This window comes from Stylophora pistillata, chromosome 1 (genome assembly GCF_964205215.1).
Source record: "Stylophora pistillata chromosome 1, jaStyPist1.2, whole genome shotgun sequence".
NCBI classification, from domain to species: Eukaryota; Metazoa; Cnidaria; class Anthozoa; order Scleractinia; family Pocilloporidae; genus Stylophora; species Stylophora pistillata.
Window position 1 is genome coordinate 56,154,620 of NC_142519.1, and position 12,444 is coordinate 56,167,063.

The window sequence follows — 12,444 nt, forward strand, 5'->3', positions numbered from 1 at the left end:
CGTTTGGGCTTTGTTTAGCCATTACAGACCGCGTGATATTCTCTGGAGGAAAAAAAATCCACACGTATTCACGTGACTATCTGAAAATTTCTCAAGACTATGATCACCTGGGTGGGTACATTTCACTGACCCCCAGTCCATGGACTACCCTCGATGGACTACCTAAATGGACTACCCATATGGACTACCCTAAATTATCTACCTTCACGAGAGTGCATCGAGCGAAAAGAGGGACTTCATTCTCTTCTGTACCAGGCGCGTTCAACCGGCGACAACCTGTTAAAAATAAACTGATCTGTCACTTGATAACTAACAATCATGAGGCTTTCAATATACTCATCCTTCTTTTCTAATATATCAAATAGCAATTTGCGAAGAGCTCTTCTGAAAGATTTTAGCTGAGGAGTTAGTTCTCACAAGTCAAAGGGCTTCGCCTATACGACTGTCTGTGAATAAATGCATGCACGGATGCAAGTTCTTTTGTCCGTAAGTGTAACTATTTCCTTCTATGTCAGCAGGAAATAGTTACATTCTTGGTAATATCTCTGGGCCCAGCTCTACAGTGTAGTAATTTTCACGGATATTGCGATATTCAGGTAATTAGAACAGTACATTGAAGCTTAAACTAAAGCTACACAACAACACCAACCGTGCGTCACTCAACAGCGATCAAGCAGTCCAGATACAGGTAGATTCTCGAAGCATTTTTGTTTTCTCTTTAATAACAGCCGTGGGAATATAGCGGGCGACAAATTGAGGTGGATTTATTAGTTATCAAGTGACATATTGGTTTATTTTTAACAGGTTGTCGCCGGGTGAACGCGTCTGGTACAAAAGAGAGTGAAGTCCCTCTTTTCGCTCGATGCGCTCGCGTGAAGGTAGGTAATTTAGGGTAGTCCATGTGGGTAGTCCATTTAGGTAGTCCATGGACTGGGGATCAGCGAAATGTACCCACCCATGATCACTTACGGGGAGCTGCAGTGGTGAAATACCACTCGCCTCCCACCAATGTGACGCGGGTTCGCTTCCCGGATCCACCATCATTTGAAGGTAGAGCTTGTTGTTTGTTTTTCTCCAGGTTCTCCGGTTTTCCTCCCTCCACAAAAACCAAATTTTCTAAATTCAAATTCGATGTCATACACGTACACTTCATAACGAGCTCTAAGCTCTTTCGTTATACGTGGGTAAACAAATTACACTTACATAAAATTCTGTACTTGATCTGTAATGGGAAAACAAAACAACACCGTCAGATTCGTGTTTCGGCTGTTACGGTGTTGCGGGTGTTACGGTGTTGTGGGGTGTTGCGGGGTGTTACGGTGTTGCGGGGTGTTACGGTGTTGTGGGGTGTTACGGTGTTGCGGGGTGTTACGGTGTTGCGGGGTGTTACGGTGCTGCGGGGTGTTACGGTGCTGCGGGGTGTTACGGTGTTGCGGGGTGTTACGGTGTTGCGGGGTGTTACGGTGTTGCGGGGTGTTACGGTGCTGCGGGGTGTTACGATGCTGCGGGGTGTTACGGTGTTGCGGGGCGTTATGATGTTCCGGGTTGTTCCGGTGTTACGGTGTTCCGGGGTGTTTCGGTGTTCCGGTGTTTCGGTTTTGCGGTGTTCCTGGTTTTAATACATGCCGATAACTTGTAACCGGCCAGTACGTAACTATTAGTTTCAAACTATGCATTGTTCAACGTCCCCTTTGGCTTCTTAAACAGTAAAAACGCCTAACAATAGGGGCTTGTAATTGGAAAAAGTTAATTGTCTCTTTAAAAGCTAGAACGTCAACAACAACAACATTTATTTATACCACAAAGAAATAAGATAAGAAACATTATGAAACTATATATTCAGCGCCTGCTTCTAAGCTCTTTCGTGTTACGTGCGTATACAAATTACATCTACATTTAATTATTTTATACCGTCAAATTCGATTTTCCGGGGGTGTTCCGGTGTTCCGGTGTTCCAGGGTGTTACGGTGTTCTGGTGTTCCGGTGTTCCTGGTTTTAGTACATGACGTCTAAGTGTGTTTTTGTAACGGTTCTTGTTTTCAGTGTTGTCCAAATACGGTATTTCCTCGAATAAGCCTTTCAATCCCAAGATCTTCTTAGTAATTATTCTTACTATCTGCTACCCAATTCTTATATATGATGTAAGTTTGGAGAATTTGCTTTTGGATCAACTAATACTTCTTCCTTTAATCTCTTCACTTGCCTGCTTGACTTTGTATTGCTATTGTAAGGGGAAATTTTGTCTTGGTCACTCATGAAAGTTAAGGGTTAAGCGGCCACGCACTTGTTTAAATTTCAAGGAGCTCTTAATAGAAGGATCGAGGGCACTTGTTATTTATTTTTCAACTGTTTTGAGTGAGCTGTAGTTGGAGCTTAAAAAGATGTCAGTGCAGTGGAAAAAGAAACAGGTTTTCCTTCTTTTTCTAGACCAATTGAGAAAGTCAGAGAGGAGACACTTATTTAAGGAGGACGTTTGTTTAGTATCATGGCCTTAGAGTTGGTGGCTTTCGAAGGAAATACAGTAAGTCAGAAATGATGGTATGCCAGTTAGTTAGTTAGTTAAGCCCCCGGCTCCAGGTTGGAGATGGTATGCCATAATGTACACAATTCATCGTGCATACAGAAAGCACAACAAAAAACTGAGCATCATCGTATTTTATTTAGATAAGTAAGATTGTTTGTTCACTCTCATTGGTCCATAGGTGTGTTTGGATGATAGTATGCAGTACTGTTTTTTGCAAAACCAGCTCTTCGAAGACTCCAGCCATATATAACTTATTTCTTCCGATTCTTAATCACAATTCGTAGATACAACTCGATGCAGTGATGATTTATAAATAAAGACTTTGAGGCAAAAGGTCAGAAGTGCGCCGTTTCGCAAATTACAGATATGTAAATCTGTAATTTGCGAAACGAGCTCTTTGAAGACTCTAATCACATGTAACTTATTTCTTCCGATTCTATAACACTTTTCGTAGATACAAATCGATGCAGTGATGATTTGTTAATATAGAGTTTGAGCCAAAAGGTCAGAAGTGCGCCGTTTCGCAAATTACAAATGTGTAAATCTGTAATTTGCGAAACGAGCTCTTTGAAGACTCTAACGATATGTAACTTATGTCTTCCGATTCTATAACCTTTTTCGTAGATAAAAATCGACGCAGTGATGAATTTTGAACATAGAGTTTGATAAAATGGAACTGCTGAAAGGTTTCCGATTCAAGGTATAAGCTGCTTCCACCTGTTATGGAGATCGTTTATAAAAGCGCTTTTCTGAAATAAAGTGCCTTCCAAATATTCACGCACGGCCATTTAAAGTTTGAAAAAGGTGGAAAAAGAAAGAAACAACCTTACATTTAGTTCTAAAACCTTGGACAGGACTTTCTTACGTAACTTCATTTCTCATACAGTCAGTTGCTGAAAATATTAAAGAAAAGCGGAAAAAATAAAAATTCAAAAGCAATTGATAAGCTTGAACCTTCACGTTCGTTCCCAGTCAGTAAGAAAAAAAGGCGAGCTCATGCATTTAGCCTCTCTTTTTAAGACGTTTGAAAGCGCAATTACTTTTGATATATGTGGAACTGTATTGGTTTGTTCCGCCGACGATGAATTTTGACAATACTCGAAAGGGATTTTTGAAATGTTGCAGAGAGGAGTGCCAAAGAGATAAGTGGCAACAAACTACACTGCACTGACGCTCTGCATTTATCCAACTTATTGTGTTGTACTACAAGAGAAATGATTTCGTAAAGCCTTTCGAAGGTTGACGCGAGATATGTAATCCCTGAGGATGACACTGCGTGTTATGTAAAATTTAGAGGCGACTTCACTTGTTTAAGGTGACTGAACTATATTGCAGGTCTAAAAGTTGTCAGTGACAGTAAGTAACTGTCCCGAGAACAGTGGCGTTCTGTCAGGCAAAAGTGAAGGCAGCATTTCAGGGTAGATGTATTTAGTTTAGTTTAGATTTGTTTTACTTGGAATGAATTCTCATTTACTTCTCTGGAAAAATCTTACAGTTATAATGTACGTTGGATGATAGTTTTTGATAAAGAAAAGAGAAAGAAAGGATATAATGGGGTAGTAAGATAATTCATATTTTTTAATACTGATTTTTGCACCTATATATATTGTTGATGTTGATTTGAACGGGGCACTTCTGACCTTTTGGCTCAAACTCTATATTTACAAATATAGCATATTTTTTTAGTTGCTGCAGTATATTTTTTATTTGCTGCAGTATATTTTTTGTTTGCGTTGAGCCTTCTGGGCCACCGTAAATATGGCTACCCTATACTCATTTACAAAGTTCTATAATACAAGCGTGCCATAAAAAGGATTTAAGAGGAATCTTACGCCGGGCTGGTGATTGGAAAAAATTTCGAAGTGCACGTGAAGACCGTGAAGGCTCCATCGATGATCGTAACAGGGTCAAATAAGAAGCTAAGTAAAATACGTCTTAAATTTAAGAAACTTTTCAGCAATCTTTATTCTGACCTTATTGAGAGGTGAAAATCAACTCACTTGATCGCACATCTCTCGTGGAAATTACATGATATCGCCACAGAGTATCAAAAGATTTATGATTTATGCAATGATTTATGCATTGGTGAGCGGCTGTTCACAATTGCTTAAATCTAATCAAATGTCTTCGAAAGTGCCGAATGTTTGTCCCCGTATTTTCTCATTTTCGAAATCAATCCACAGCTTCGAACAAACGACAAAGCTCTTTCACTTATATGCCTACCTTACACTTATTTACAAAGTTCTATAATACAAGCGTGTCATAAAAAGGATTTAGAGGAATCTTACGCCGGGCTGGCGATTGGAAACAATACTTTTCGAAGTGAAGGCTCCATCGACGATCGTAACAGAGTCAAATAGGAAGCTAAGTAAAATATGTCATAAATTAAAGAAACTTTTCAGCGATCTTTCATAACTTTTTGAGATGTGAAAATCAAGTCACTTTATCACATATCTCACGGGAAAATTCCATGATATCGTGACAACATATTTGTTGAACTACTGAGTGGTAACGTAATAGCAAACCCGGAAGAACGCTATCCCATGAGACACTAGCATCATAGAGAAGGCGGGAAAAAATGCTTAAATTATGCAAGTATTCTAGGAGCAGTTCCGAAATTAAGTGGAGCAACAAGAAGCAGGATGAGACAGAAGTTCTGTCACAAACACTGCGTGTTACAAAGAAAAATCTGACGAGTTCCTTCGGAACAAAATTTCGCGCTACGATGTTCTACCCTAGTTTCGGTATCCAGCAGGCCTTCAACGGCCAAGCCCACATTTCGGTTACTCGGTAGGATAGGGGTACGAGTTAGCTTGTCTGCACTACCCCACTTCCCCGCCTTACAAAATATTTTTTCTGGTAAACAACAACAACGCCATCTAATTCAAGTGGCGGAAACGGGTGCATCCGAATATCATGCATAAAAAAAAAAATATTCGCTGATGGTAGATATTTGTCTGATGCAGCAGATTTGTAAGCTTGTCCCTCACCATCCCCCTCAAAACCAAACACACACACATACTCCTTATCTTAGAAAAATTCACTTTTCGAAAAACGTAACGGGGAAGTCCCCCCCCAACTTTGAAAAATCCTCGCCATGCCCCGCGAGTCAGAAAGAACTGGTTAAACAACAGGGCCTTACGCACGTACAATGCCAATCCCGTTTCTATTTTCATACAGTTGAACCTCTACACAACTGCCGCCTTGAAGACAGAAAAAAGCGGTCGTTGTAGAGAGGTGGCCGCTTGACTATAATTGTAACTAGTTTTTAGTTCTATTACGACAGGTTATGGTATAATTTTTCGAGGCGGAAAAGCTTATGTTGAACAGCATCATTGCAAGCCACGGAATGTGAGAGAATTGAGTTTAATAGTACGTCATTCTTTAAGCCTTAACTAAAACAGAGAGAGATCAAATTTGCTGGTGTATCAGTTTCATGTCAGATTTTTCTGAAAGGTAAGGGTACCAAACGTCAAATTGAGGACCTCGCGATCAAACGCTGACCACTAAAGGCTTAAGATTAGGTGTTTAAAATGACCAGAACTGCTACAAAATTGACAAGCACCTGTTAGTCTCTAGAAAAAACTCCAGTGTTTTTAACCTGTTTATACACTTAATAATATCTCGAAGAATTTGAATGTAGCTGACGGCTATTTTATCATCTCTTACCTTTCACGGAGTTTTGGGGTAAGAAATTATGTTATATCTGACCTAGCTTACAGTATATAAATATCAAAGAGAGATGTTCCAGTTCGCTCTCGAGCTAAAGGTCCTCACAAGTGTCGCGTGCGATGTTAACGTTCATCGGCTTCGCGCGTGAAAGTTATTTAAGTTTAATCAAGTTTGTCTATTCGGCTCTTCGTTTAAAAACTTTAAACCAAGTATCCATCTTTACCATGAGCTCTTGAAAACTTTTCTCTTAGTTGATTTAAGACCGTTGTCGTACGAAATTGTGAAAGGTGCGCGACAGAAGCAAATGAAATTAACAAAGTCAAACCTGAGGGCTAGAAAGTACACTAACTTGTAAAAGAATAACTAAATAGATATGTAAATCAGACTGAGTAAAAATACGGACAATTTTTTTTTTTCAGAAAATAAAGACTAAATTGAAGTCTAAATAGCATATGAAGATGTTAAAAAGTAGAATTTACAGAAAACAGAAACACCTACTGCTGGAAATGTTTATAAATAGTATGACACATACTGAAAAGGAAAGCTACACACTCGGGTAGCTTCAAGTTCCATCTTTACCGAACTGAAATGAACATTTCCTGGTTTTATCATTATAAATCTCAAGAAAATCTGTTTGAAAATAGTAGTGCAGCTAGAGAGTGACCAATCCTGTAAGGAGCCATCACCAGGCTAACTAACAAATACTTTTTGTATGCAGGAGCAAAATGTTCACTTAAGTATGAAATATCTTTTACACAGTGTTTGGTTCAATTCATTTCTTTGCAGCAGTGTTTTTCTGCTAACTCCCTCAGATCAACATTCACTAATGCCTGATACAGCTCCTTCCATGTAGCATGTCTTCCATTTTTCTGCTTCCAGTGTAGCAGCATTTTATATTTCTTTTCAGAAAATTCCTCATTTTCCTTATCTATTGCTGTGATCTTTGGATCATCGATCTTTAACTTTCTTCCAACTTTCTTCCAATAACTAGGATCAATGTCATCGGCAAGTTGTTCTAATTCATCATTTTCAGGATTGCCTTTTTTCACTATCACAGAAAAAAATGAATCCAAACTAAATTAACAGTGTATTCTATTAAATAGTAAATACAGCAAGAAAACATGTTTAAGCATATCAAGGGATGGCACATTAAAAGGGCCAATACTGTAACAGGTTTATCCTGGTTTCCACTTAGCAACTAGAGGTGTCTACCTGTTGTGAGGGTATGCAAATCTATTACAGGTAACTACCCACCCTACAATAAATTTTGATTGTGTCTCAATGACAGTTCACTGGTACCCATTTACACTCCTAGATAGAGAGAGACACTGGGAGAGTACTAATCATCACTTGATGATTAGGTAGGTACAAAAGTTGGATCAAATCAATTCAGATTGCCAGTCCAAGTTGGATTAACTTGGAAGACACTGTGGTTTCCTCTCGTTTTAGTTATTTGTTATGTTCCAAGCCAATGTGACTCAATTTGAATCAATCCAGCGTAGACTAGCAGTCTGAGTTTATCTAGTACAACTTTTGTCCTTTCCTCTGTCATTCAACAGAGCTAAGGTTAGGGAACAAGTCATATCATGGTAATTATCATTATAATGATAATTTTTATTACAATTATCATGATGATATTGATAGTAAGGGACACAAGAATATGTATACCAACCAGCTGGATCTTGTCCAGAGGCAGATGGTTCATCTTCAGAACTTTCATCCATATCCTCCATCTCTTCTTCCTCTTCTGGGAAACCTCTTTCGATCTCATCCCTGTCTTCCTCATCTGGTTTCGAGGGATAGACTGGAAATTGATCACAATCAAAACAAAATTATTTAGCATCTAAAATTAGCCCGATGTTACATTTTTTTAATGTTAATTTTTCAACAAGGGGTTTCTGGGTACCTCAGTCAGTCAGCTTTGTCAAAAATGGTTGCTATATGTGATTGATACTAAAACTTAAAAGGCCTGAACCATACACTCTCTTTTTACAGATCCATCTCTAAAATTATCGAGTTTCCAGATAAGATTTGAACCCATGACCCTCCGTGATCTAGTCAGATGCTCTAACCACTGAGCTACAGGAGACTCTATGGTGAGCAAGGGTCAATAAGTGGATATTGACTGGAACCGCATCACGTGGCTACACAGCCAAACATCAGCTAGCGCATAGAAGCTCACCAACAGCATCACGCTGTCACATTAAAGCATCACATGCATTAAAGCATCAGAGCATCCAACTAGATTACGGAGGGTCGTGGGTTCAAATCCCATCCGGAAACTCGATTTTTCTCTTATATTAAAAATTGTTTATTTCATCTTTACATGCTCACTTTGGGGGCTGGTTGGCTGCATGTGATGCTTTAATGCATGTGATGCTTTAATGTGACAGCGTGATGCTGTTAGTAAGCTTCTATGAGCTAGCTGATGTTTGGCTGTGTAGCCGCGCGATGCGGTTCCAGTCAATACCCACTAATTGACCCTTGCTCACCATAGAGTCTCCTGTAGCTCAGTGGTTAGTGCATCCGACTAGATCACGGAGGGTCGTGGGTTCAAATCCCATCTGGAAACTCGATTTTTCTCTTATATTAAAAATTGTTTATTTCATCTTTACATGATCTCTAAAATTACATTTTTATTTTCTGTATCAATGTAGAATCTTTTTTATTTGTATTTAGTTATTCAATAACAGGAATTGCATTTAACAATCTATAAAAACAAACACTTAATCATGAAATGGACATCAATTAATTAATGTATAAAAGGACAAGTCTGACTGATTCATGGAAAAAAATTATATTAAAAAACTGGCTCTCACCTTTTGGAAGGCCAGCAGCAACAACTGCCCGTACGAAATTGACTATTATGACTTTGGTGGCCTCTGGTAAAGTTGGCAAACAACTGCCAAAACTTCCAAAGGTATCTTTGATGCAAAGGACAACTGCAATGTTACCTTTGCGTCCACTTTTCTCAATGTTGTACAGTAAAGATCCATTTAGATTTACAGCTCTTAATTTGTAGCTTCTGACAGGTTTCTTGTCGGTTGCAAAATTAGCTCCAAATGGCACTTTCTTCAGCCTCTGTACATGGCATTTCTTGCTGTAGCCAACAATAAGAGAAGTATCCCGTTCATATTTGGGGTCTACTCTCAAACTGCTTTCATTTGCCGTCATCACTTTCTCTACTGACTCATTCTTCCTCACCTCTTGCTCCCATAACTTGTATGTTTCTGGAAACTCTGCTCGACAGAATTTACCCCGGCTGGTTGAGAAAGAACTTTTCTCTGCCAGCTGAGGATATTTACCTTTGAAAATCACCTTCCAGATACCACTAACAGGATAGAGGCTGCCTAATTTGTAGTCAGGATCCTGATCATTGCGGCACAACCCGTGCAAGATAACCAGAGAAAAGTGATCCAAGTAGTGAGCACCAATGGCCCTGAACAAGTCAGCCACTCTCTCTCCCCCTGTTCCTAAAAGTAATCAAACACAAAGCAATCAATCTGTAAAGAAATAAATTTCATTTGACCAGCAGATTGAAAATAAAATAGAGCAATGATCCTTACAGGTGAGTTCCAGTTTTTAATTAATAATTTCTTGAAAAGAAGCCTGAAAACTGAAAATTTAGGCTTTGATGCAATTCAAACCTGTGACATATATACTACTAGTTGGTTGCCTCTACAAACTGAACTGCAAAGTCACACATAAGGATTAAGGAAAATTTAAAGGGTTCCTCTACCTCTGATACAATATGTAATGAAAAAAACTTCATTACGAAGTTTAAATTGCATTTTCTGATTCCTTGTTTTTAAAACAATAAGCTCTCACCCTTGAGTGTTGAACCAAATAACAAGAGGCTGATGCAAATTTAAGCATGACCCTTGAGAGGGCAGAAAGTCAGAATTTCAGAATAAAAACTTTTTCACTCTAAAATGCATATGCATGATAAATGAAGGGACTGAGGATAATGATAATTATTTTTTATAGCCCAATCTTCACAAAACATTTCTGCAGTATTATCAATATATTCCACCCATATTATCCATTTCCTCTGGTCATAATTTCCATAAATATTTGGGGTGTTTATTTTGTGAGTTGAAGAACAGCATTTCCTTCCAAACACCTAGGAATGCATCACAATTCACCTCCCTGATGGATATTTGAAAAATATCCAGGGTGTAAAGCTCCCCTGCCCCCTCCCCCCCCCCCATGTACAAACTCAGCCATACTGCAATTTTGAGAAGGTTAAATAACAATTACCTCATGCAAAGATCTCTATTTTAATGAAAAGTCAGAGAAATGAAGTAACAATCAATATTGCAAAAAACAAATTTTAACTAGAAATGCTGATTTGTAAGGCAGATAGTCAAGATCAGTATCTTTATTCGTATAATCTCATGTTACACCTGATCATGCCCTGACATTGCTTTCCAAATGTGGCATAAATAAGAGATGGTAATTCTCTTAAAAAAAAATTAAGGACCACAAAAGTAAAAAGTTTGAAACGAGTAACTGCAAGCTCACCTTGAGGGTAGGAAAAGCAAACACTAAGATGTTTCTCCCTGGTGGTAACCACCCCAATGCTTAGCACCATGTCACTACATCCTTCGGGACAGACTTTTGGAGCGATGAAATAATCACAACTGGTTTCCAGGTCCGTTGTAACTTTCAGAAATGTTTCCTCATCTGGCAGGATAATCGCATAATCGATACCCTGTCGAGTTTTCAAGAGGGGCAATGAATAGAAGAAATCTCTTTGAATCTCTCTGTTTCTGATAAACTTGCTGACAAACAGTTTAGTTAGAGTAATATCACCAAGTTTACTCCAATTGATCCCGATATCTTTAAGTCGTACTGGCATTTGCGTGACCTTGTAATCCTTAGGGACTAAAATCACTGGCGTGTTTTCGGGACTTTTTAGCAAATCATACTTATATTCTAACTGTTCCGTTCCATAAAATTCTCTGTATTTCGATAAAATGGTTGTTTTAAGTTCAGCTGGAAATCCACAAGTTAACATTGCTTCCTTGATGATATCAAAACTGGACTTTTTGCAAACTGACCGAAACTCTTGTTGATTGTGTTCTTGATGGTGCTTCACAATCTCGCGCACTTTCTGTTGAGTATACCTGCACAGATATGGAATTATCCAAAACAAGAGAAAGTCAGAGACCTTGTTCGCCCCAATCTTTGGTTCGTCGTCATTCGATCGGGTGGAATCTGCCTTCCTTTTCTTTTTGTCAAAGAAAATCAAAAGGATCGAGAACATAAGAACGAGCGATCCTTTCATGGGAAACTGGAGTCCACTATTGAGTGGGCTGACCAAATCCTCTTCATTCTGACTTGGTTTATCTTCTGCTGTTGGTGGGTCGATTTCCATATCTTCAACCAATGAAGTTGGCTCTTGGGACTCCTCATCTTCACGATCTTGATTGAAACGCGACAGATTCAGATATGACATCCATAGTTTAGCTTCTTCATGATCGATAGCCATGTTCCTCTTTTTGTTCTCGGAACTTTTAGCGTACCCCATGTGGAAGGACGGTATTTCCGGGATTTGGAACAAAGAAGGATCTTTTGAGTCGCAAATGTATTTTGTTACTCGACTCAAAACATCTTTCGCGCTTCTATCCTTGTGTCCACCATCTCTCAACTCCAAGTCTTCCAAGAGGATAATCGGCGAAAGGTGCACTAAATTGTCGCTTTCGTTCGGACTGCAACAGAAACGGGGCTCAAGGTCGAATTTTTCACTTAGAATATCTCCATCCAGGCCAACGATTTCCGCTAAAGTACTCATTATAACCGCCAGATTAGTGCAAAAGAAAAAGAGCGCCAAATATTAGGACAAAACCGAAACTAATTACAAGAAGGTGAAGGGAATGGTAACAAACAGAACTCTATAGTTCCCAGGCCTACATACTTCTCCACGGCCACCTGTTCTTCAGGAATCTGTACCTTGCTTTCCACAAACCGTAGACTAAGCGGGTGCTCATGTTTGCTCATGCTAATTTTATGTTTGTGCTGCAAACACAAAAAAGAAATGTTTGATTTGCAAATGAATGAATGAACAAGCCTTAATTTAAATGTCGTTAAAAAATGTAGTCAAATTCGATCGTTAAATTTCTCATAAGTGAGAACTATGCGTTGAAGGGACGTTACGTCTAACACGTACCCTTAGTAGCAAAACACTGATTTCTGTCAAGGAGTTATGTCTCGTGTTGCGTAAGAAACTATTGAAATTATTGACT

General features: G+C 38.9%; 1 protein-coding gene across 1 annotated transcript; it reads right to left on the reverse strand.

The window, feature by feature from the left end:
- Nucleotides 1-5,874: 5,874 nt before the first annotated feature.
- On the reverse strand, nt 5,875-12,240 carry LOC111345450 (uncharacterized). Its single transcript, XM_088734110.1, has 4 exons — nt 10,721-12,240; nt 9,016-9,669; nt 7,869-8,000; nt 5,875-7,244 (listed from the first exon to the last, which is right to left on the reverse strand). Exons 1-4 carry the CDS (start codon nt 11,991-11,993, stop codon nt 6,964-6,966), a joined length of 2,340 nt encoding a protein of 779 aa, XP_088590236.1. The 5' UTR covers nt 11,994-12,240; the 3' UTR covers nt 5,875-6,963.
- Between the last annotated feature and the right edge of the window lie 204 nt (nt 12,241-12,444).

Coding starts and splice junctions, on each gene's coding strand:
- LOC111345450 (XM_088734110.1), bottom strand. CDS start 11,993: ATGAGTACTTTAGCGGAAATCGTTGGCCTGGATGGAGATATTCTAAGT. Junction 8,001..9,015: donor TGCTGCTGGCCTTCCAAAAG/GTGAGAGCCAGT, acceptor ATCAATTTCCAG/TCTATCCCTCGAAACCAGAT. Junction 7,245..7,868: donor CTCTGGACAAGATCCAGCTG/GTTGGTATACAT, acceptor TTTCTGTGATAG/TGAAAAAAGGCAATCCTGAA.